Genomic DNA, 26144 nt, shown 5'->3' with positions numbered 1-26144 from the left:
GTGGGGTGAAAAAATAATTTTCCACAATGAAACTTCTGATGTCCACAATTTTTTAAAATTTTGGGAAATTTTTGAAGATTTTTTGGTGGGAAAAAAGAAATGTTGAAAAAAAATGTTCCTTTTAAGAACATTCACAAAAAAAAAATCAACCAAAGTCCAGCGAAATTTGCTGGATTTTGGTAGATTTTTTTGTGAATATTCTTAAAGAAACATTACAAGTTTTACTGCTATATGTATATATATATATATATATATATATATATATATATATATATATATATATAATCCCTTTAGATACTTTTTTGGAAGATATTTTCTCATTTTTTGAAAATATTTACAAGAATTTTCTGACCAAATTTGGGGGATTTTTTAAAATAAAACTTTTAAGGGAAACTTTAAAGGAATTATTGGAATTTTCTTCCTGAAAGTTTTGCAAATTTTCAGAAATTTGGGGAATTTTTTTTACTGAATTTTTGGATTTTTTTTCAGACAAGGAAACTATATTTTTTGGTGCTCGTGAATGAAGACAACAGGAGGGTTAAAAGCTCTCATATCTGCTGCTTACTCTGTCCTGGCAGGCTCTGAAGCTGCTGCATTCCCATCGAAACCCACACTGAAACTCTCAGGTCACACTTCAAGCGCAAACACAAAGATTTATGGCTGATTTACGGCTGCAGCGGCCTTAAAGGTGATGAGAACCTGAACAGACTGTCTCCCTGCATTCTGCATTCATAATTCCAGGGAAAAAAAATGTCACTCAGTGCACAAAATACACCTCTTATCTGCACTTGGAGGGAAACACACATCACCGGATCCCAAAATACTCTGCGGCACCAAACATCCAGAGCAGCCCAGTACTAATGAGTGTGGCGTCGGCACATCTGTGAGTGACACACTGTTATGTGTATGTGTTAGAGACTGTCACAGACTCCTGAAAATGCTTTGAAGGTTGCGCAAATGCATACTTGGACACGCTCATTCTGCAAATCATTTTTAAACGCCTGAATCATCCTCACATGGCGACAAATCCTCCCTCGACTGGTTCTCTACAGTTTCTCCACCAGCCCGCTGCAGCACTTTAGCAAATCAAGGTGAATCTACAAGTCTCAGTCTTTTCAAATGTTAAAAAAATGTAAAACACACACAAAAATGGTCTCCTCCCATATAGGAGGACCCTCAAAGTCAACCTACCCAGGGTCCACTGCCGATGTTTCCTCCTGGGGGCTCATTTAACGCTTAATGAGGGAAAGATTGCTTAGTTTTTCCCGACAATTTAAGGATTTAGATGTCCAGCTGCGGTAAATCAAAGCGTTGTTGATGCAAGCTAAAGCCCGAGTTGTGCAGTTATTCACAGCTTGTGAAAGGAGCAGTTCAATATTTGGGGTATCGCTTTCTTGCTAAGTGTTAGATGAGACGACTCTCGTGTGTGTCGAGGCTAAAACGTCTCCAGACGGTTAACTTAGCTCGGAACAAACATGAGAATGAGGATAAAACAGCTAGCTTGGCTCTGTCAACACAGCTCACCAAAGAGGTGTACAAACTGGTTCAGAATCAGAAGTAATCTGGTGTTGTGTGTGTGTGTGTTCAACAATAATGACTGTACAGATTAAACAAGGAAAAGGGTAAGCTTGCTATTTAGCTTTAAGCCTCTTTCAGACATGCACTCTGTTCTAATAGCATCTGAAAGGGCTCACTTTTACAGCTATCTCACTGGGTAGGACCTGCATGCAGTCATACTAATGGATAGACATGCACAAACAGCAAACTTGGGATTGTGTGAAGCATTTTTTTCATATTTCATCAGAGGGAAAAAAAAACAAGTTTGCAGCCAAAATTGCAAAACAGCTTTTATATGGTGAGCTTTGCTTCATTCATTTCGCCCTTCTTCCTGAGAATCCTGCTTTTTGGATCTGTCTGTAAAGCACCTGTGAGATTCAATTTTTAAAAGGTGCTATATCAATTTGGTTATGACTATAAAACAAAGCTATTATAAGGATTTTGTTTGTACTGCCCAAGTGCAATAAATACACTTTGGGTTGCACGTCTGAATGAAACCTGAGGAACATTAACGTAAAAGTGGTTTATGACTGAACAGCACAATACTGTCACTTTAACAGACTGATGAATGTTGCATATGCTGTGTCTGAAAAGGGTTTTATAGAGCTTTAAGCATGCTAGTTGCCAGATTTTGTTATATTTGCCAGGAGCTAGGTGAGATTTTTCTGGGGCTGCCCTCTAAAAGTTGTAGTCACTGACTGATCCCTGAGTGATTCGTTTTCCCAGATTTGGGAAAATCCTGACTGAGTGACAGACCTTCCTGCTTCCTCTTGTCTTCATGCTAAGCTAAGTTAGACTAGAGAGCTGCTGGCTGCAGATTCTTGTTTTGCATAAAGACATGAAAGTGGTATTTATCTTCTCATCTAACCCTCTTGGACCAAAGAGGGTGAGCACATTTCCCAAAATGTTCAACTTTACAAATACAAAAAAAGAAGATCACCAACTTTTATTGCAGTTTTTCTTAGAAGACCAAAAAAAAAAAAAAAAAAAAAATCAACTACCACCATAAAAAAGTGGCCCCTGGACCAGAGATTTGATAACTGTGGTTGTTAAGTGATCAGACCTCCTGAACAGTGTCTGATAAGCAAGCTGGACACATCACAGAGGCCTTTACAATACCTGCTGTAATCCTCTTAAAGCGAGGCCACGCAGCTAAATCAGGCATCAATGGGGTTAAAGGAGTGTGAGGTCCAGGTTCAGTCTGAGTGCAGGTGCGAGAAAAGAAAGCAGCTATGTTAAACCCTGATCGATCGTTTCCTGCTCCGGTGCATTTCCTCAAAAAAATAAAATAAAATGCAGGTTTCTGTGTGATACCAGCTCTGATAGTTCCCACTGAGTCTTCTCCATGCAAATACTCATTGCCAATCCAGCGACAGGCCTGGCTCTGAGGTCTGTACTGAAGCGAAACAGGATATGTGGGTTCCCTCACATGTGGTTTCTGCCTTTGCCATGCCAGAGAAAATTGGTAAGCGGAACCACTTTGAGTTTGCGAGTCTGAAGCTGAAACAGGAATCCCCTACTCTGGTAGAGTGGGAGGGAGGGAGGCAGCCTCGACAGGTTCTTCACAGTAATCCAGGACCCCTGCTGGGCAGCCGGCTTGTCTGTTTGTCCTGGCAAACACTGGCAGCAAGCAGTGGGAGAGGAGGAAGGGCAGAATTATAGCACAGCAGTCATGCATGAAGGGTATAGCCTCGCACAAGGCCGTTTCACGCACTTTATGAAAACATAAATCACTGAGGTGAATGAATCCAGCACCCCTAAACACGCACAATGACACACAAAATAGAACTGTATGTGAAAGGTAATGCACGCTACATGCTACTACAAGCTAGCAGGTGCAACAAGCCAAGCGTACAGTGGAGGAGCGGTGACAGAGTAAACATCCAGCAGCCTAACCTGGGAACGTAAACAAACAACCTCACGCAAACAGCCCAACAAGATACTTTTATCTCTGCGAGCAGAGCTGAAGAAACGTTACGCCGGAGACACAAGGCATCTGCTGTCAGCCACCGTAAACAAATCAGCGTAGCTCGCCTGCACCTTCCACATCACATCCAATAACAGCAGTCAGCACGGAGAGATTCGATTACGAGCGGCTCAGGGGAATACATACAGATACCGCTACTCTGAGATCCTGACTGGCAGTGTTTGCAAAATAACTCAAAAATCGTCGTTCTCGGCGAGTTGATAGTTGACAATGGACCCAAGATACACTGTATAGTTTCAAACTTACACTTTCTACAGAAAAATCCCTGTCTTTGGTGTACTTTGTCAGGACTTTTGTGTGACTGACGTGAATTTCCAAAAAGAAGTAATGCACTACATGTGTGTTCTATAGTTAAATTAAAGTTGAATGAGAATTAAAACAACTTCAAAAACTGCTCCTCTGTTTCATTTGTGCACAGATATTTCTGCTGAATTCATCCAAAAATGACCCAAAATGTTCAAGTGACTAACATAACCTGCAAGCTGTTCTCATTTTTTCTATTTGTTGTATAAATACTGTGCAATGTGGTAAGAGTTGATGCTACAAACTTATCCCTTTCCAAACAGACATCTAAGCCCAGTGATGAATGATTCTTGGGTGGACAGGATGTTTCTTGTCAGAATACATCCTCAGAGACTTAGTTAACATCTCCTCAAAGTTTTTATGTCCACAGGCTGTTTTGGAATACGGTTACTCTTCTATTGTATTGTTGATTCAAGTAGGAGAGCTTCCAGTTGATCCCATCCAGCTGTCTGTGGGTCAAATGATGAACTCCTCCCACTTGGCAACTGTTTTGGTTGTAATATGTCATAAATAGTGGTTAAGGCCACTGTGATGTTTTCTGTATACATGAGAGCGCAAGAACGACAAATTATCTGACTGTGAGAGTCTGCATGGACCCTTCAAATGTCCACAATAGACAGACCAGAGCACTGCAGGTCAAGCAACCCTCCATGGTAACAGCAGTCCTTGATGCCAGTTCCCACCCTCAGCAGGACAGTGCACCCTGACACGCCGCAAAACTGCTCAGGAGTGGTCCGAGGAACACGACAGATCTAAGCTGTTCACCCAGGTTCCACACTCTCTAGATTCAAATCTTTCTGAGCATCTGTGGGATGTACGAGGATGACCTGATCTAGGTTTGTCCCACCCTGGAACCCACAGGACCCACAGAATTCACTGACACAGGACATTCCCAGAGGTCCTGTGTCCATGTCCCACTGGGTCAGAGGAGTGTTAGCAGCATAAAGGGGACCAGGCAGGTGGTCATGATGCTTTGCCTGATCTGTGGATTAATTCCAATGACAAACTCCAACACAAAAGCCCTGTTCTCAGTCTGCATTGTTTTCACACCACAAACAAACCAAGCAGAGTTCTTGCACAACTGAACCTTAACATCCTGAAAAGGAGCATCTTTGTCTGGTTCTTAAATCTCCAGTCACCAGCAGATGGTTTGACAAGTTTAAACACACATGAAACCAAAAAAATGTCTGTTTTCATCCATGTGAGTGTAACCACTCACTTGCTACAACCGCAGCATGAGCTAGTTAAGAACAATTTATGACTCTGACCTTCTAGAAGCTGTTAAGGGAAACTCCATGAAGCACTCGCAGCGTACTAGACTTAATGACCCCGGACTGCAGCAATGAACTTTTACAGGAGAGCAACACATGAAGACACATGAAGTCTGCTGTGCTGCACCTGAACCAGTCTGAAATCAGTGAACCAACACGATGCTTCCCCACCAGCTGACCTGCTGCCAAACCTCTAAAGAAATGCTCGCTGTATGAGCAGGAGTCAGGCGAGGAGCAGAAATAGCGCTTCCAGTTTTCCTGCGAAAAGCAGATAATTAGGCATCTAACGAGCTGAATAAGATGATGCCACTTTTTCAGGCTGAACTTCTTTTCAAGAAAGCTGCTGATCCGTTCTTCCTCGTCGTAGAAAAGGAGTGAAACCCCCTGTGGATCATTTGCACCCAGCAGTGATTGATCCTTAGATCCCACAGCCTTTCACGGTAAATCTTGGATTTCAACACTACTTTTACACCCAGGTACTGAGTTAAAACACTAAAAATCCAACTGCAAAGTGGAGAAAAAAAAGACAAATATTCACCAGACTATGACTGATATAATAAGGACTTAAACTGGAGGCAGCATTTAGTCTTGGAGTGATGCAACCTTAATCAAAGATGCTGTTAAAGGCTCAAGTGTATTTAGAGCTAATTGTGTATTCAACCTATGTTTGCGCAGTGGGACAGATCTCCAGCACAACATAATGAACTCACACATAATTACTAAACATCTCTATAATGAATGGTTACACAGGCTATGAGATGCGACCAGTAATCGGATACATTCTACCTGTTTTTGTCATTCATAAATAAAATTAGCCTGCTCTGTTTCCTCCAGCCATCAGCATGCAGCTCGTTCGTCTGTCTCGCCGATGCTTCTCTTCCCTCCTCCTCCCTCCGTAACCATGACGCCCTTGCAGCGCTGCCTCTGATAACACACCGCCTCGCGCTGTAATAAAACTCAAGCAGCTCATCCATTGAGGGGCTGTTGATTCTGTGGAATTCAATCAACATTGCCCAGTGCGTGAATTGAACCTCACACATCTCCAGTGAGACCTGAATGGAGGCAGAGACAAACAGCTGAGGCAGAAACAAGAGCCTCTCGTGGCATTTAAGGAGAGTGGCTGTTTGTAATGTACATATTATTGACTACACGGTTTATTAACGTGCAGCTTTTGTGCTGCTGTGGAGTGACAGTGTTAATTACAGATCACTATCAGCTCCTGCACCAACTCCAAACCTTATGCTCGATTCACAGCTGGCCTTCACCTGTTGCATTTTTGCGCTGGTGTTACTAGGCAACCAGAATGATGTGATCCTCAGTGGTCAGTCAATAAACCAGCTGCTGAAGAGTGAATTAGCTGGAAGGTAGGACATCGAGTTGGTATAAACCCCTAGTTTTTAACAGTTTAGACAAATTGATAGCATTAGAAGTGCTCCAATTTAGCTATTAGCAGTTCCAGTTTGCAATGTAACTTTAGATGGAGTTCTAGTGAGAATCGTTTCTGTTTTTTTTTTTTTTACTGACATTTTTTCTAGATGGACATCAAATGTAGTTTGATCATCTGGAAACATACGGCCCACTGATTGTAAAAGTGTCTCACGCAAATGTGTGCAGTTGTGACCGAAGAATGACTTGAATCGAGAGTAATATTTTTGACAGGAAGTGCAGCAAGCTGAGTTTAAGTCCCTTAACTGCATTCATGAGCTGTGTGTTAGAGCCAGCGCAGTCACTGCTGACTGTTTGTCGGTTAATCTAACTACAATAATTACCATTCTGCTGTTTGTGCAAAAGCAGGACAACACACAGCCTGTCCTCTTCACCTCACGCCTCTCCCTCCACATCCCCTCTTTAACCCCTCCTTTGACTCACAAAAGCTCTGTTATACTGCTTGGATGTTTGCATTTGTGGTTGCCAGTCTGATTTGAATAATGAAGGGAGGTTAGCGGCTCAGGAATTTTATGTGTCAACAGAGACCAAACAAGAGCTGACAATAAAGTCAGAACCATCAGTATAATCAGCCATAAAACAATCAAATACATGTACATACTTATACAAATACAGCCACTAACAGCCATCTAACGTAGCACACTAAAAGAAAAATTTCACTCCTAACTAGACACTTGATTAAAATTTTAAAAGGTGCAACAGATTTTGTTCTCCACTCAAGAATAAGGAGGAAAATAATCAGCGATAAATTCAGATAATTTCTTCACTAAAGGGAAATAAAGAATCAAAATGCCCCTACTGAATATTGATAAAGTATAACTGAATGATTTGTTAATGCTCTAGACTGCTGGATAAATTTATCATTTCATGCATATTATTCCATCTGCATCTTGTGTTACTGCAGTCGTGTGTATATTCTACCATCCTGAGTATTATTTTGTACTGCCACGTTAACATAATGTTCACAACAAATCATATCACACTACTGTTCAAAAGTTTGGGGTCACTTAGAAATGTCTTTACTTTGAAAGAAAAGCATTTCTTTTTCAATGAAGATAACATTAAATTTGGGATGAACGATATCGGCTTCTTTTTAACCAATATGCCAATATTGTCCAACTCTCAACAGATACTGATATATGCGGGCTATTTAACTAATTTTAGGTAACATCACAGGTCTCCTGTTGTGGGATTTTATTGTGATGCCCCATTGGATGCATTCTCATATGCAACTAGGCTTTCCAAATGTAAACATTGTCTGTGCAAAATAAGAAAACTACTTCAACTTAAGTTATGGAAAAAACACCATACTTATGCCTTTTTAAAAAAAATTGTCTTAAACAACAGTTCTCAGACTCCCTCCCTCTATGAGTCTGGTAAATGTGGAAGAAACCCAGGCATTACTTTATCGGTTTTCATGATAGGTAAAGAAACGGATAACGGTATTGACCGATATTACATTTTTATGCCAATATCGGGCCGATATATCAACGGACATCCCTACATTAAATTAATCAGTTAATGTGGTAAATGACTATTCTAGCTGGAAACGGCTGCTTTTAGTAGAATATCTCCATAGGGGTACAGAGGAACATTTCCTGCAACCATCACTCCTGTGTTCTAATCCTACATTGTGTTAGCTAGTGGTGTTGAAAGACTAACTGATGATTAGTAAACCCTTGTGCAGTTATGTTAGCACATGAATGAAAGTGTCAGTTTCCAGGGAAAACATGAAGTTGTCTGGGTGAGCCCAAACTTTTGAATGGTACTTTAAGTCCTTCAGTGCCATCAAGAACCTCTTTAATGTTCTCATCTTATTTCAAACTTCTGACAACCTCTACTACCGCAACACTGAACTCCAACCAGCAGCTGCGACGATACACAATGAGAGGCAGCCGATTCATGAAAGAGATAAAGACGTGAATAAGGAAGACTTCTCAGCACTGTTTTCCTGCTGTGTCTAATTCAGCAGCTTATGCACTGAATGAAACAACCAAAGCGACAGAAGTCAATTACGGCTGTTCAAATCCTGACAACACAACATTACCCTGGCAATATGAAGTTTGTAGTTACAGTTTACTGACATCATACACTTCATCAAACCCACGCCTTTCAACTGAGAGCTGCTGACGAGTGTCGCCATCGATATCCTCTCTGTCGCTGTCATGCAAAGCAGAGGCACTTTTCTGGGATGTAAAGTGAAAAAGAACTCGTGTGCAATGTGACAAAAAATAAAAAAAATAAAAATCACACAGCTCTCAAATGGTAGTCGCATTCCCAAACATGAAAGTCTGTATGATAATGAGGGTCTTGCATAATGTATGGAGAGGGAAGTTGTTGTCACAGTTTAAAGTCGTGCTCCGCTCTCACAGCTTCAACCTATGATACTATGCAGCTTTTCTTCAAATAGATACACAGTTTTGAAATGCCGAGTGTGTTTATGTCGACATTTAAGCGACCTACAGTGTAGTTAGCAATAAAAGTGTGCTTTTTTTTTTACATGTGCGTTGAGTCTTTTTTTAGATTTTCATATGAGAAGACAAAAAAATGTTTGGTTTTGCTTGACTACTTGACAGCAAAATTAAAAAAAGAATAGAATAATTAGGCTAAATCATGGGCAAAGAATACAAAACAGTAGCTCTTTCATTATATATCTGTACTGCAAAGGGGACTAAAGTGTGAGTAGCAATATCTTTGTGTATCAAAGATAGATCTGGAGTTACATCCTAACCATAATGGAACGTAAACTTGAACATCAATAATCAAAAAGACATAACGTGGAGCTACTGTTCCAGATTTTCTTTTTAAAATCAATTGAGGATTTAATAGAAAGCACAGCACACTGTAAATGAGTCATCTGGTGTACTTCTAACATGGCAGACATGTCTGCAAAATCAAATAATAAAAGCTAAGTGACCAAAACAACCGGACCTTCAGCGAGGAAAACAATTAACAAAGGATCAGTCTCTGTGCGAGCAATAATCTTGGTCAACCCCATAAAAACTGTCTGGCTCCAACACTGGCTCAACCGCGGTGGTTATTTCCCTCATGATAAGACTGCAAGGATGTATAAAAAAAATACACCATACGGATAAGTCAGCAAGGTAAAGGATAAAAAAGATGATTTTTACTGGAAGGTGTCTTTAATGTATGTAAACAGTTATTGTTATTCTTATTAGGAGGGCTAAATGATACCAAGAGCTGATATTAAATAATTAAATATATAGCAGTCAATCATAATTAAATCCATTGGGGCAAGAATTATCATAATCAACAGGTCATTTACCATTTATGAATAAAAACTGCCTTACATTTGTTTGTCCTAGCTTCTTAAATGTGACAACTTGCTGCTCTACTTTGATTTATATCACTGTACACTTACTATGTTTTGGTTTTTTTTTTTGTTGTTATTAGAACCAACAAGCAATCTGGCCTCTGGGGTGTTGTGATTGGCTCATTTCCTGAAATTTTACAGCCAGACCTAATCACTACTTACAAGAATAATAAAACATTTATTCTAATTATTATTTTAAGGAAAATACCTGGAGCTCTGGAGGTTTCATTAACTGATATAAATTAAAGTTTCTGGCAATAGGCTATACATGACAGACTGACCCACAGAGCCAGCAGGCAGTCAATGAGGATGCTGCAGCTCATCACAAACCACAACACCACTAATTAGACGGCACCCTACCTGAAGGTGCATACAGAAACACCTGTTTAGTTCATTTTTTTAATGTCTGGTAAAACATCGTAATAAGGAATCCACAGAATGACACTCAACTAAAAAATAAGAGTTGCAATGTGCCAGTAAGAGTTACAATTTCAATCCAACACCAGTCTAGAGTCTGATAGACCTCCAGAGCAGGTTTACCCGCCCAACTTCCACCTGTGACCCGGCAGCAGGCGGACCTACAGGCAGGAAACTCCCTGGTCTCACCGTGGCCTCGGACGCCCCCCTCCTGCTCTCCCTCACCTCGGCAGCCAGTTTGTACGAGTAGCTGAAACCCCAAAACACACCGCAGTGTTTCCAAATCGTGTTCGGTTCGCTCTTTTCTCGGCGTACTGGTTGTTTTCCGAGGCTGGGAGTGTTTCCACGTCTCCGTCCGCGTCAACTCCTCCGCCGCCGCAGGTTACAGTTTGCCGCCGAGCTGCGGTGCACCAGCCCGGCTACTGCGGCTCCACTCAACCGTATGAAACATAGTTGACTTTTCTCTCTCGGCGGCTGGAAGAGTTTCTGGCTGAGAGAGAAGCCGTGGAAATGAAAAACTGACCAAACCGAGGGCGGAACAAACTGGAAACTGAAGCGAAATGTTAAGAAATGCGGTTAACTTTGACAGTCAGTGGCCGCAGTTTGAGGGCATTCACATGAAGTTAAAGCTTCACACAGGTAGGCAACACTAGGGCGTGTTCCCTGGTCTGCTGGAAAACACTCCGCGACCACCAGCCTGATCCTATCTGGAGGTAAAACCAGGTAGACACGGTAACCTACATTTTTGTAAGCTACAGGAATATCAAGACATTATGGGCTGTAAGGCTTCACACATCTGCACAGTACATCTGACCGACTGGATCTGAGGGACTATTAAAGCGTAACTCACCTTTTATCGGTGGAGATATCATTCCCGTGGTTGATAATTTATCCAGAGGTAATAAAACAGTTTGCCCCTCAGCACACAGCAGGATCCGGTAGGAAGCAGCCCTTAGTAACCGGAGGAATCACCCCGGCAGAGAGGAATTTCACAGGGGGCAGAGCTTCACGGGGAGAGGGGCGGCAGTGCGCAGCCTCGGCGCTAGGGGGCGCTCCATGGACCTGATGCATAATGAGCTGTTTAATTACAGCAGGGAGAGGGTGATTGCAGTGGCTTTTAAAGTGGGAACTTTCTCCTTATTAGTGCTTGTTGCAAGGCACAAAGTAGAATCGAGGTAGTTATTGCAAGGAGCAAACTAAAACACCACCTTAAAGAGCCCTAAAATAAGTTTTAGAGGTCCCACAGGGTGCAGGCTGACTAGTTTGAAGGGAGCTGGAGGAATGGTGGAACTTGATAACCACAAAACACAATAAAAATGGAGTTTAACCCTGTAAAACCCACTGCTGCAAACATACAGCAGTTTTATATATTCTTGTTATTTCATACATATATAGATAACTGCTATTATTATTATTATTGTCATTGCTATTATTATTGATTTTAAATTTTATATATTATTTTTTATTAATTTTATTTTCTCATTTTCTTTCAATATTTAGGTTTATATATATGATAATATATTATATATATATATAACAATAGAATAGAATAGAATAGAATAGAATAGAATAGAATAGAATAGACATCTTCTTTTCAGTGCAAACATAGCAGAAGGTGCAAGATAAAAGTCTTAAAAATGCTAAAAGTAGTGTCGCAGGGCTACATATACAGAAAACAATCACACTCAGAATGTAAACTCATTAATCATGGAAGTAATCACCAAAATATGGCAGCACTGCTTTAGTAAGTGAAGCTATCATTAGACTGTGAACAGAGCTTTCAGTGTTTGTTTTGTACACTGACAGTCAATAGAAACTTTGAGACCATATTTTTCAACATAATTTTTTTTATTTTGAAGCCCGAAACTGGATTTTCTTCATATGAATCATTTCTTTAGCATATTGGCATACAGAAACAAAAATCTAAAGTTTCAAGAATGATTTCAAAATAAAGAATTTCACAAAAGAAAACGGCACCTGCCAAACACAAAGTCACAACAGTCAATACCGAGTATGGCTTCCATTTGCTTCGATGCAGGCAGCAATCCGTCGGTGCATGCTTTGGACCAGGCTTCTGATTGTGGGTTGGGAACAGCCCATACGCCTGGCTACATCACTGCAGCTCAAACCGGCCTCCACCATACCCAGTGCCCGGAGACGCTGTTCATGTGATAGACGCGGCATGATGCTGTTCACTGGACTAACAATGGTGGCCTTTTTTGGGCCTTTATATAGGCCTTCAAAACCCATTCTCAAATTGTGCAGATACTCACTGAGTATTGCTTGGTGTGTATTTGGTTCACTTTTGCAAAGTGACCAACCCATGTGCAATGAATCATGACAAAATGACAACTCATCATTATCTCAACTACCAGGGCACGAGATCATCAGTAAATCCACAATGAATAATTACAACCCCCTTAAAAGTAGAATTCTGCCTACATTTCGACCTCAAAGTTTCTATTGACTGTCAGTATACATAGACAGCAGATCTGCTCTGATTACTGCAGTTGATTTTTGAAGGTACACTGAGGCAGTTATGATGTAGGCGTTTACTTCCAGGATTCTTGGAGCATCAAATGCTTAATTTATTGCATTCTGGTGAACTTTTATTCACTAATTTGTTCGTTAGTGTTGTAAATGTCTTCATTTATGTAAAGGAAACCATGAAATGTGATGCTGAGATGACTAAAAAAAGCCAGAAATAACACTTTTGTCTAATTACTATTCCAATTCTTATGTTATTGAATCAGTTCCAAAGGAGCCACATAAGGACTGCAGTGCTGCTACTGTACACGATCCTCCAACTAACATTAACGACGCTTTAAACAAGCAGATGGCCTGGAGAATGGAGGGAGCGTAGAAACAGCAGGATCTCACACTGTTGCCTCAACAAGTCCTTCATTTGCATTACATGCATGTCCCACGTGTCATCAGCAATAATTGACAGCGATTATCAGAACTGTTGATGCCATGGAAACACGACAGAGTATGTTCTTTCTCACTGAATTTATATTCTGTAGACAAGAGAGCTTCTGGTTTTGATGGTGGCAGATCATCAGTGGTATTCAGATGCTTTATTCAAGTAGAAAACACCATTATGGCAATGACAAGTGAAAGAATAATACAACCACAGACAACAACACACCATATACTATACCAATACTCGAGTAAATCTACCTGATTACATCTCACCACTGCAGGATAACTCCAATAAATCAGGTTAAAGCATATTGTTGATTTAAAAAACAGTGCTGGTATGAAATTCTATTCATAATTATAGAGTTTACATGACAAGGTTTCATTAATATTTAGACAAGAGGAAAAGCTCCCACAGTCGGGCCTTGCTTTCATCACGGCTCATGGCACTGAATCAGGTAAACAGTTTTCAGTCGCTCAGTCAAAGCAGCACAAAACAGCCGAGCGATAACAATCTGGCTCGGACACAGTCGGTGAAAGAGACACAATGAAGTCAGCGAGGCCTTGAAGCAGCCTCTTAAAACACAATGTAAACAAACACTGCTCTTTTCCTGCTGCCACAGAGCAGGAACAATATGATGCGATGTTCAACAGCGGAGGACTTTTTCTGCAGATAAACAGCGCGTCGTGGTGTGCTGAAAGGGATGTTTTAGAAATGCAAGTGAACAGGTACAAAAGAAGGATCAGCAGCATGCACTTAAAGTAGAGTTTGTGTAGTAAATGATCCATGCAGCAGAGAGTTTATCTGATCAACACGGAGCTGCAGTTTGACCTAATATAGACATAGCTAGGCTGATGCAGTGCAAATCTAAGTGTTCATGATCATTAATGGAAGAAGAAAGAGAGAAAAAAAACAACAAGGAGCTGCACAGGGTTGCACTAATTTATGGAATTTACAGTTTATTTTTGCAACATGCTGGCTATTTTAATCAGCCACTGAAATTAAATCACATAAGAACATCAATTTTATCTGGCGGAGCTGCAAACTACAACTTCAGTTTTCTGAAATGTGATGAGGAGCTCCAGTAAGAACACATTTTTTTTATGATTCCTTAAGCCAAAAAATTTCATCTAGCACTTGTTGAAGCTTGTTTAATTTTTCTTTGAGTATTTCTACAAAGTAATTGTTGTGGAAGTTCAGCGAGGTTGAGAGAGGACGAGTAGGCAGACACAAAGAGACACACTGGAGACTCAAATGACTTAAGTAAGGTTTACTGATACCAGGAGGAGTGACACCAACAGAGCAGCAGTACATGCAAGCAATGCCAGCATCAGTTCTGACGACTCTCTCTGATCTTCGGGTATTTATTGTAGGTCAGATTTAGATTACAGACCAATACGGAAGACAACTAGTCTGCTTAGGCACGTCAGAATAGAATATCTAACCTCGATCATGGCAGAGAATCCCAGCATATCTTCCTCCTGACAGCATCAACCGCTGTGATTGATTATATAGAATTCCCCAAATAAAATGCCGATACTTTTGACAGCGTTATATGGATGGGATTTCTTGAAATGAAACCACAGACACAAAAACTGAATAAATAGCTTGTAAATACATGTAAATAATGAAGCAGACAGGATTAAAATTCCCATTCGGGGCACCTTTAACCTCAGCGAGTAAATCTGGTTATAGAGAGGTTACACAAAATCAATTAAAACTCATCTCCCTCCCAATTGATTTCGGTGTTGTTGTCGTTGCCATTCTTCATCCATTGTGTCACAGGACAAAGAGGGCTCCGGCCAGTTCATTCACACTCCAAACACACACCAGCGCTCACTCCACAAGGCAACAGATGCCTCCAGCAATTACACAGCTGTATATGAATCAATATTCTGTCCTCCTTTGAACCTCACTATTACACACACACACACACACACACACACACACACACACACACACACACACACACACACACACACACACACACACACACACACACACACACACACACACACACACAGCCTTAGATATATCTCATCCCCTCCAGAACACAATGGAGGTCATGACTGGGACACGACCCCTGAGCATCCCTCTTTTCTCCCCACGGAGAGTCAAATAAAAACCAGTCCTGTGTCAAGAATGGGGGATGGAGCACATACTGTAATGCTCTGCTTGAAGTATACGTATATTAAGGGCCGAATAATGGATATTTTGGGACTTTTGTGGGTTAAACTGGTGAAATGGTGAGTAAAGTTAGCAATGCAGAGTATATTTTGTGTGTTTATGATGCGTTTTAACTGACTCAACTCATTTTGTTTGCATGTTTAGCATGACTGAGCTGCTCTCTGAGTGAATGAACACGTTTTTAATGCCGATTCTCTCCATCAGCAGCTGTCAAACTGTGGAGCTTAAGATTAGTGCGCCACCATGTGGAAGAGATCTGCCATTACACCAATGAACAAACAGCTGTGCACATTTCCTGTAATAATTAACACCTCAGATTATTTCCGACACATAGGAAACAGTTTGTTCTATTATTTCTAATTCTGCTTTTATTTTAGTTTTGATATCAGTAGATGATAAATAAAAGCACTTTGGGGAATTAAATCCAGCATGTACAAGGTAGCAGACGACCCCTGTGGCCTGATGTGTGAACTAATCAGCTGGAGTGAGAGTAATCTGATTACACAGCTGAATGGGAGCGAGAGGCGTCCTCGTAGGCACGCGCATGCTGTCACTTTTCACGTTTATTCAAAGCAGGGAAGCGCGTGCAGATGGCCCCTATTGAGCACCGAGGTGGGGCCCCCGAGATCAATTCAGTGCGGTGTCCTGAAGATGGATGGATCCCTCCCAGAAGACACGGACTTTATGAGTTTAGAGGGCTTTCGGTAAATAGGGGAGAAAAATGAAAGCGCGTAAAAATGAAGACGAAGTGGCAAGAGATGCTGTTTATGAGACCACACGCAGACGAGCAGAGGCACAACAGCTCCACAGATGAGATCCTGAGTTCACTCTCAGTGGAACCATTTCCGTTTTAAATGCCCTTTGCAGCTGCAGATGGAAATATTCAAAGGATGCAGATTCATATATTCCCAGTGAAGATGCACGTCATGTTAATGCCACAATGCTGTCCATCAAGCTGTTTAGTAAAAAAGAAAAACAACACAAAGAAAAGATTGCAGATCAGGCTCCTGAAGCTGACACCGTTAATATGATAAAACAACCTGATAAGAAGCCTTAAGCAACTTTTCTATTTTCACAATATAAAAAACAAAGCAAAGCTAAAACAAAATGTGCCAAATACTTCATAATCCAACACGAATAAAGCAAACTGAGACTAATTGAGCATCATCAAAAATAAACAAAGTCGGATTACCAGCAGACAAAATGCTGAACTGCCCCGAGGCCCCAAAACCCTCAGGGGCCCTAAAGGCCTCAATGTGAACGGTTGTGACTGCTACTTTTATTTCTTTTCTTTTATTTCTTTCTTATTTTTGTGTTGTAATTAATTGCAAATATGAATATCGGCCATTATAGCACAATAAAAACTAATGATAAGGGCCACCAAGGGGCCTCTAACATCTTATTTAGAGGGGCCCATTATGGTTTTCTTGCCTCTAGCAGGGCAGAGCGGACTTGCAAATATTTCAAGAAGACAAGAAAAACTGAATACAAGCATAGTTTCTTGGACATCGTTACAAAAAAAAAAAAAAAAAACGATAAGAATTTTTTAAAAATAAGGGGAAATATGTCAATTGTTCAAATCTCTAAATGTTGTATGGTAGCAACATGAGTATCTTCTGGTTTGGGGCTGTTTGCTGACCAAAACAGCCTTTTTCTTCACAATAAGAGTAAATTAAAGCCCTAAAAATGACCATTCTGTCCTGCAACACCTGGAGAATTTCAGTTTAAAACAGGATTGACTGAATGCAAAAATAGTTCTTGGACATCATTACAAAAAAAAAATAAAAATGATAAGAATAAAAAAAAAACAAGGGGAAAAATGCCAATTGTTCAAATGTCTAAACGTTTTATGGTAGCAAAATGAATCTCTTGAGGTTTGGGGCTGTTAGTTAACCAAAACAGCCTTTTTCTTCAGAATAAGAGGTGACTGAAACCCTAAAATTGACCATTCTGTCCTGCAATACTTGGAGAATTCACCGCAATGAGAAAATAATTTGTTTCTCCATAATAAAAACAGGGGATTAAAGCAGAGAAAATGCTCTCTTAATATCTTTATGATTCGCTAATTATAAATCTGGACCTTGGCTGTGTGTCTGTGCCCTCTGAGACTCAAAAAAAAGGGGGACAGCAGGATGTTGAATAAACTGAATAAACTCCCCTCCTGACTCACGGTGACTCACATCCAGCGAGGCGTCCACAACAAAGGCCCAACAATTGGATTTAAAAGATCTTAACCAAATTGAAACCCAATGAATATCAGCATTTTAACTCGCCAGATTGGGCCGTGCGCCGGGCCCTAATGCATGCACACACACCTTATGACGGGCCCTGTGGTGCAGATGGTCCGAGCGTGAGCCTGAATGAGAGAGGGACCATCCGCGGCTGCTGACGCATTGTGGGGGGACGTCTTCTTCAATACAGCACTTAATGAGAACAGACTGACTCTTTCTCCCTCCCCTTCGCCTTCCTGCATCCATTCTATTCCTCCCGCCCCCCTCCCTCCCCTCTGATTCTCCACTTCTCCTCTCCTCTGCCCATTTCCATCTGTTTGGAGACAAAGGGCCACGAGCCAGCTCAAGCCCCGGGACCCTGCTGGTGAAGTAGGCAGGGATAATACGGCCCATCCCGGGGGCTGCATTTCAACACATGGAACAGGCTTTGTACTTCTGCAGCACGAGCACCCTTCACACTCCACACACACACACCGGGATGTGCACACTTCACGCACTCTGCCAAACACACACCGTCATGAGAGAGGAAAGAAAAGAGGAGGGGGGGGACAGAGTTGCAATATTGACGGGGGAGTTCTCGCCTTGAACACTTCCATAATACCCAACGACACGGAGAATAAAAGCGAGGGCGAAAAAATGAGGCAGCACAAAAAGCCCCAAATGTTGTTCCTCGTACTGTGAACATATGGCTGTTTGTTGTCATACTCCTTCTCCCTGTCCAATTTACACAGAGCTTGTGAGCTCTCAGAATTAAACGTGTGTGTCGAGCGCTCTGTGTGTGAGTGTGTGTGAGCTCCTCCTGGCTTTCGGTAGGCCTATACCTGAATGATGATGAAGAGGAGGAGGAGGATGTCCAAACGCAGCTAATGGCCGCTGTATAATCCCCTGCCGTCTGCACACACCTCCTGACATATGGTCACTCCTCGGCCTCCACCATTACATAAGCCACGCAGCGCAGAGAGGGCGGGGGGTTGTGGTGAAACGTGGTACTTTCTCACACACACACCACACACACACACAAGCATGCACCGGCCACACTGTCAGCCAGGCTGTTCAGTGCCCTCAGCAGTTTGGGCTTCGCCTGTCACTTTTCTCTCCCCTGCCCCTTCTGGGGGTTTGTAAAGAATAAATTGAAGAGGACTGATGCTACGGAAGCTTTTGGGATGAAGAGCACAAATGGCCTTGTAGTGCTTCATGGCAACGTACAGATGGACTCCTCTATTCAATAAGCTTGAGCAGAAGTCTGTCTCCACGCCATGCCAGAATCACAGAGCTTGTTTTGTGTTCTGAAGAGGACAATCTGTTGATGCAACATATTGGTGTTCTTTTCTTCTTCTTTCCCCCCCCCCCCATAAAAGCATTGACGGAGCGCTCGGAAATGCTGGGCCAGTCAGGTCTGAGTAACGTAAAACAAACGGTCCAGTGAAAATCAGATGTGATGCAGACTGTTGACAGAAGCAGTTGGTGTTGAATGTAGCAGATTTACTGACTCCTTTTAGTGACTTGTGCCATGATCTGCTGCTCAGTGACATATTTTTTACAGTTGCTGAAGGCAGACGGGACGTGAAGCGAATTCTAGAGGTGGTGTGATCGCATAAAAAGTGAATAGAAAGCGAAGAAGAGTTTGGGAGTTGAAAATATTGAGCAGAAACTTTAGGAAAAACATTGCATGTATTCTGAGAATCAAAAAGTAGGAGAGAGACTGAGGAGAATGATAGAAATAACCTGAGCTGAGCTGAACACAAACACTCAGACAAACTCCTACACAGATAGCAGCGCTGCTAGCTAGCTTACAGCTAGTACACTAGTGAATACAGTCCAGTCCACTGGAATGACACTGTAAGCTAATAGTTGTTTTTGTTTACACCTCCAGCATCTGCAGAGCAACAGTGTTTACCAAGAGTTGTGTCCAGTTTTCTCACCAGCTCTTGAGTGAAAACCAAATTCTGACTCTGCTAAGCTAGCACCTAATATCTGCCTGCTGTTTGTTGTTGAGTTGTGTCTTTAGAGCTTTTTCAGTAAAACTTCTTTGTTCAAGAGCAACATTATGAAACCAAAAAAAAAGGTACATCTGTGCTCCTGAAAAAGATCCTGAAACTCACTCTAAATCTTGGTTAATCCCAGGTTAAAGATTTAGGCCGGATTTCTCTGCTCCCATGACTTCTACATTCAGTCGTTTTAAACTGCAACAGCTTACCCCAACCTTTGCATTTGTTCCGACTCCAAGAACCTTTCCTATACAACCTCTTTCAGGCCTACTTTCTGGTGACAAACCTACAGGTAGATACTTGAGAGACGACCAGAAAAGCAGCTTGGCTGATTGGTTAAAGTCAGAGAAGACAGCTGCCACTTTTTGGTCCTTTCCATGTCGAGTTGCAGCCTTTGCCTCTTGAATATCACCATCATCAACATAAAATAAGCCATATATGCTAACATAGCAAACCTCCATTGTAGAATTGGAGTCATGTCCTATAAGACTATTTTCAGAAGTTTTGGCACAATCAAAGTTAATGTCATGGTTGAACCTGTTCGTTCCACTGCAACAGAAACAGAAATGCTAAAAGGGCTGAAAACAGGTCTGTTCCTGTAAACTTTAAGCCTCCCTCAAGCTCCAAAGGAAAGCTGAGTACTGAGAAGTTGTTTTAGCAACCTAAAGTCTGTTGCACTGAAGCATTCCCAATGTTTATAGCATTAGCCACCAGAAGCTAGCCCTCATAAAGAAGTTAGCAAATTGAGGGTTGTTTTTTTTAAAAATGTTTTGAACAAATACATTCTGGAGCAATAACAGCTTTGAAAACTGCTTTAATTTGATCTTCAAAATGTCTGTCTGAGAAGTAAAAACAGAACTGCCAACCTTTTATTAAGACTTGTGCTTCTACAGCTAACAGTAAAACGGGAATGTTGGACAGATACTTGAGACTAAAGGGGGAAAGTAAAGAAGATTTTGTGCCACTTTAATTCTCCACAGATAAAAGATTAAAAGCAGGAAGCGCGGCACGGATAGATGAATGTTTTTACTGTTTATAATCATACAAATGTGCCATAATGCATTCTGTTGCTCAATTGGAGCAGCTTAACTGTGGCATTTCCAGGGTTAAGGGTTCGATTCCCACTGGGGCCACCCATGCTTGGAAAAAAAAAAGAAGAAAGAAAGGTTCACTCATGATAATCTAATGTGGCTCGGATAAAAGCGTTCACACATCTCCCTCTCTGTAACTCAACTACAAGCCTTTTATAGCACAATCGATGGGAATAGGCGTGTATATCACAAATGAATATAAATATTTGGATCTTTGCTGCTCATACCATTTGGCAATATTACATCTCGGCGCTGGGGCGCTCATAAATTTCCATCTCTCCCATCCCTGCTCTCTCTCCGGGTTTCCCACGGGAGGTGCCAGACGGCCAGTAATTTGGTTGTCTTGGCTCGTCTGGAGTAACACCTGCCCCCTCTCTGGGGAGGGAGAGAGCCTTTCAGCCAGGAGCACACATGTAGGCTACCACTGCCTTTAGCTGCTGACCACTCACTGTGGATATATACGTGTGTGTGTGTGTGTGTGTGTGTGTGTGTGTGTGTGTGTAAGCTGAGTTTTCTTATGTGCATGCATTTATTTCATCATGCATGTACAGTAGTATGCCAGTGTGTGTGTGTGTGTGTGTACAGTAGGCTGAGTTTTCATCTGTATGCTAAACTGGGTTTGCACTTTTTTCACCTTTCATCCATTTTGTGTGTGTGTGTGTGTGTTTGTACAGTGTGCTAAATGTGAGTGTGTCTTCTGAAAGCTTGCACTTTATCCGCGCTGATTTGCATGCACACTTATGTCACCCCTGCGCGTTCACGTGCGCGTGCCAGGACGTGAGCCTGACGTCACCCTGCGTTGCGTCCATCATCCCGATCAGCCGAATTTTTTTTTTTAGCAGCAGCTGATTTTTTTTCTCCCACAATGCAACGTGAAGCAATTATTCCTTAAAAATTACAACAACAACAACAAAAAAAAAAACTAGAGATTTTCTTTTTTCAGTATTTCATTTTTAATTAAAAATAACACCGGAAAATATGAAAAAGTTTGTCCATTAGAAACCAGCTGTCACACGATACCTCTACTACAAAAGATCTGCATAAAGCAACAAGTAGCTACACAACCCTGAAGAGACAAAAAATCTTTGGATAGAGGATAGGTTTTTTTCTTTCCTTGCACTATAAAATTACATATTGAATTTTTGTAATACAAAGCAGAGACAAATAAATAACCCAATTAATCAAAGAAAGCAAATAAATAACATCAACACATCGAAGATAATAAATCAGACTATTTTTCGAAATAATTCCTTCTTTTTTTTGGTCACAGCAGAAGAAAAAAGAGGTTGGATGATAACCCCTTGGTGTTATGACATTATTCTGTCAGTGAAAGTGTTTTTTTTTAAAATTATTATTATTGTTGTCGTTATTTAAAATTAGCAGCCCAATTCTTCTTCACTCATTTTAGGGATCATCTGGGGCCACTGAGCCCACCTTGAAGTGCTTATCGTTGCTTTTTCAAAGACAACAGACAATGAAAACCAAAAGAGACATCAAACATACATCAAAACGAATAAGTTATGCTATGGATTTAACAGAAAGTGCCATTTTTAAGAGTAGAACACCATCACTTTCCAAGTTCAATTTCACAGCCTAAAATATAGAAGCAACAAACGATATACATTTATACAGAAAGACGCCAGCCTATGATATCAACAGAAATAAATAAGCCTTAAATATCAACACAATTAAATAAATTATTCCATACACTTTAAAAAAAATGATTAAGGTCACAATTTTATATGTCATAAGTGGCACTTACGCATTGAATATTTTTTTCTTCCTTTGCGGAAAACTAAGCTAGATTCTAAAGCAGCTATCTCGTTTACATCCTTTCATTTCGATGTGAAAAAATGCCCCCAGTGTTGTTTAATCAGATTGGCATAAAAGGGAGGGTGTTTTTTAGGCAGAAATGTATGAATGATATGAATTAAAATCGAATAAACATCATTGATGGTGTTGAGTAAATGTGGAAAAATCGAATTAAAATGGAAAGATTCTTGTTTGGATCTTGTTGCTGCTGAATCCACATTTTCTATCCTCCACTACATGACTTTTAGGAAGGAGACCTGGGAGCCTGCGGGGCTCTGACAGAACCTTCTTCCCCCACTGGAGATCCGGGAAAAAAAAAAAAAATCTCATTATTGCATCCAACAGCTCAAACGGCTCGGCGCTTGTCGCTGGTTGTTCAGTGAGCGGTCTGGACGGGAAAGTTGAGGCTTTTCGGAGCACTTTTATCCCCACAACTCTGCACCTTTACAACGTGGAGTCACACTGAGGGAGTAACTCAGCTATGAGATGTGGCAAAGTCCCAGCATCAGGGCAGCAAGGCGGGTCAATTTATAGGAGAAATGATGGAACCGATTTTGCTCCATATGGTGCGTTTTTGTCGTTACAACTTAAAAGATTTGCAGTTTAGCAGAAATGAGAGCTCATGTCGCAGGTGTTAGATCGATTTATCTGTTTGTAAAGTGAGCCAATAACATTTTACAGCAGCCAATTAGCAGAAAGCTGTTTTATAAATATGTGGTTTTGCCTTTTTTTAACATTCAGGAATGGATGTGTGCGTAAAAGCGCACACAAGAAAGAGTTGTGGCTGCTGCTTTAAATCCTAAAATTCCTATTTTTGCCACATTAAAATGACATATTGAAAATGCTTGCACAAAAATATCAACTGTGCAAATTTAAAAATGCAGCTCATCTGCTTTACAACCTCCTCCATCAGCCCCTCAGTGCCAACCTTGCCATACCCAAATTACGCCCAGCGTGCGCTCTGAGTCCAGCCTCCGAACCAAACCGTCTCTGTGTGTGTTTGTGTGTTTTTAGGGGGTCACTTCTACACATCCAGCACGTGATTGAGATAGGAGATGTAGCATATAGCCAGTCTGAGGATCTCGATCTTGGAGAGTTTCTTGTCTGGGGGCAAGGTGGGCAGTAATTTCCTCAGCTCCGCGAAGGCCACGTTGAACGCCTCCACCCGGATCCTCTCTCTGGTGGCGTGGGCCGAGCGGTATTTGGCCGTGGCCCTCCGCCGCCTCCTCTTCTCCTCTCGGCTCAGGGGCTGCTCGGCTTTGCACTTGGTCCTGTCCTCGCCCTCCGCCGGCTCGTCCGAGGCGCAGCCGGCCGACTTGAGGCCGTTGAGGATCGTCTCCGGGTCGGACTGAGTCCAGGAGAGATCCGCCTCAGCCTGGTCCGGGCTCAGCATCATTTTTATTCTCCGGTGTTGGCAGTCACTCCTCCTAAAGAACCTGCAAAACGGGCAAACCATTAAAATACTCATTTATATTAAGTCTCACATTTAAATAAATGCAATCAAAGCGCACAGAAATGCATACATTTAAAATAATCCACTGGAAAGTGAAAAATTATCTTAGAAGCGCTTAATTCTCAGCTAAATTGAATTGTTTTTAGTGCTTTCTGCCACCCTGAGGCCCCACTATGAGAAATCCCAGAGAGGGTGCCAGCTATAGGGCCCCCATAAATCCAAATGCAGTCTACACTCATTGCATAATAACATTAAACTCCATAAATAATGAATGGCACCAAATTTGCGCAATGGTTAATTTATGAAAGCCTCAGGCCTTCAAAAGAGCCACACAATTAGGAAAAAACATCCCATTTTAAGTGCTACATTTAAGTTCAGGCTCTAACTGTAATTGTTTTTATTTTTAAATATTTTTAAAAGGAATCTGTGCGTGTTGTGATGGGTTTTGAAGAAGAAACCTTCTTTTTTGTGAATTAACATAATCAGAATTGGCCATCTGTCACAGTGTGATGAACACATCTGCTTGGCTGAGGCCACACCGACTTGACAGCATGGAGGCAGAAGACGGTAAAAATAATGTTGACATCTGCTGGACATGGAATTATTACAGCTACAGGGTTTTTACAAAACGAGAAATTTCGAAATAAAATAAGAAAAATACATAAGGGAGGCAGAAAACACGAACAAACCAGAATGAATGTTCATGATATCTCCACGTGTGACACTCACCTTGACAAAGAGTTTGGAGGTAATTTATTTTCTTGGAATGAACTTTAAAAAACGCTCTTGAGCGGAGCTTCAACTCCAAATGAACTCATATTATTCCAGCCATGAGGGGTTTCAGAGGATGGAGCTTCACCGGAACGCGGAGAAACAAGACTTGTTCGACTTTTTTCTTTTTCGGCTTGCAACTTGGGGTCAAGCATGGAAATATTTCTGCTGATCAAAATATAAAAGAGGAGGGGGAGGGAAAAATAAATAAATAAACGCAGTCCCGGAGTGTGGTGCTGATGAGAGCAGCTGATAAGGATGCTGATGATCGGGGGGGATCAGCGCTGCCCCCGTGTGATCCCAGCGACGGAGAGACAATAGAGGAGATGGGCAGATAGTGGAGAAAGTGCAGCCGGGGCTACTGCTCCATCCGCCCGTGGAAGATGGGAGATAAAGGGGCGAGATAAGCGAGGCTCTCCGTGGGAGGAAGCGGCGGATCGGAAGGCAGTGCGCGGATAATCCCCGCTCCTTTCCCTTCTTCCAGCGAGTGTCATATGCGAGATAAGATCCGAGCGATGCCGACTAATAAAGGCTCACTTCATGGACGGAATATATTTGAGGAATGGTATTGTCTAACTCCTCCCTCCCTCCCTCCCTCCCTCCCTCCTTCCCTCCTCACGCCCCTCAGCCCTCCAGCGCTCTCCCTCCCGTGGGACCGGTGGGCAAAGGGAAGCAGAGATGTGTGCAGGATAAAGGATGGAGAGAAAAATAATGCGCGTTGCGAGTTTGTGCACGTGCTTACGTTTTTTTTTCTGTTTTCGTGAATAGTAACAATTAAAAAAACATCACACTTTCCCTTTTTTTAAGAGGAGGAGGAGGAGAGGGGGGCAACTGAAGAGGAGGACTTGATCCCAGCTTGGAAGTCAGAAGTCCATTTAAAAAAAAAAGATTTTTGCTTTGCTTCATTCTCTCATTTAAGACATGAATCACTTTATTTCCCCCCAGAGGAAAAATCAACCAGAGTGAGGGAGGTAAACCTGCTTGTAGCATTCAGACTTTTGAAAGTACAAATACATAAATAAGTGCACCTTTTTGTAGTGATATTGTGTTTTTAGGACGTGTATTAGTCATGTACATTTCTCAGTATTGGAACATTTTTTTAATTCTCAGTAAAATCCCCTTCTAAAAAGCTTTTCAGCTTTTATTGCTATTGTCAAATCTCCTTCCTGTTTATAACTGAGGTCATAATGGATGGAGGTGATGGACTTTTCTGAATGCAATGCAGTCCAGCACACCATCTGACATCAATAACGAACAGAAAGCAGAATTATCGGCTTTTTGACGACAAAAAATGAAAATGCAGAAGCTCAATCAAAACTCAACTGCTGCTTTGGATTATGTTAGGTTTTACAAATGCACCGCAAAAAGTGTGTGAA

At 41.5% G+C, this 26144-nt stretch overlaps 2 protein-coding genes across 3 annotated transcripts in view; both read right to left on the bottom strand.

Moving 5' to 3' along the window:
- LOC110952232 (vang-like protein 1) overlaps positions 1 to 11339 on the bottom strand; it is a 59557-nt gene extending 48218 nt beyond the window's left edge. For both annotated transcript variants that reach the window (XM_022195686.2, XM_051943085.1), the window contains exon 1: positions 11166 to 11339. The gene's annotated coding sequence lies outside the window, so the exon portion shown is untranslated. The remainder of the gene's footprint in view (positions 1 to 11165) is intronic.
- A 10322-nt stretch (positions 11340 to 21661) lies between these two features.
- LOC110952233 (helix-loop-helix protein 2-like) lies at positions 21662 to 25320 on the bottom strand. The gene is made up of 2 exons (XM_022195687.2): positions 24727 to 25320; positions 21662 to 23980 (listed from the first exon to the last, which is right to left on the bottom strand). The coding sequence occupies exon 2, from the start codon at positions 23938 to 23940 to the stop codon at positions 23569 to 23571; it is 372 nt and encodes a 123-aa protein (XP_022051379.1). The 5' UTR covers positions 23941 to 23980; positions 24727 to 25320; the 3' UTR covers positions 21662 to 23568.
- Between the last annotated feature and the right edge of the window lie 824 nt (positions 25321 to 26144).

Source organism: Acanthochromis polyacanthus, chromosome 22 (genome assembly GCF_021347895.1).
Source record: "Acanthochromis polyacanthus isolate Apoly-LR-REF ecotype Palm Island chromosome 22, KAUST_Apoly_ChrSc, whole genome shotgun sequence".
NCBI classification, from domain to species: Eukaryota; Metazoa; Chordata; class Actinopteri; family Pomacentridae; genus Acanthochromis; species Acanthochromis polyacanthus.
This window is presented reverse-complemented; position numbering and strand designations above follow the sequence as displayed.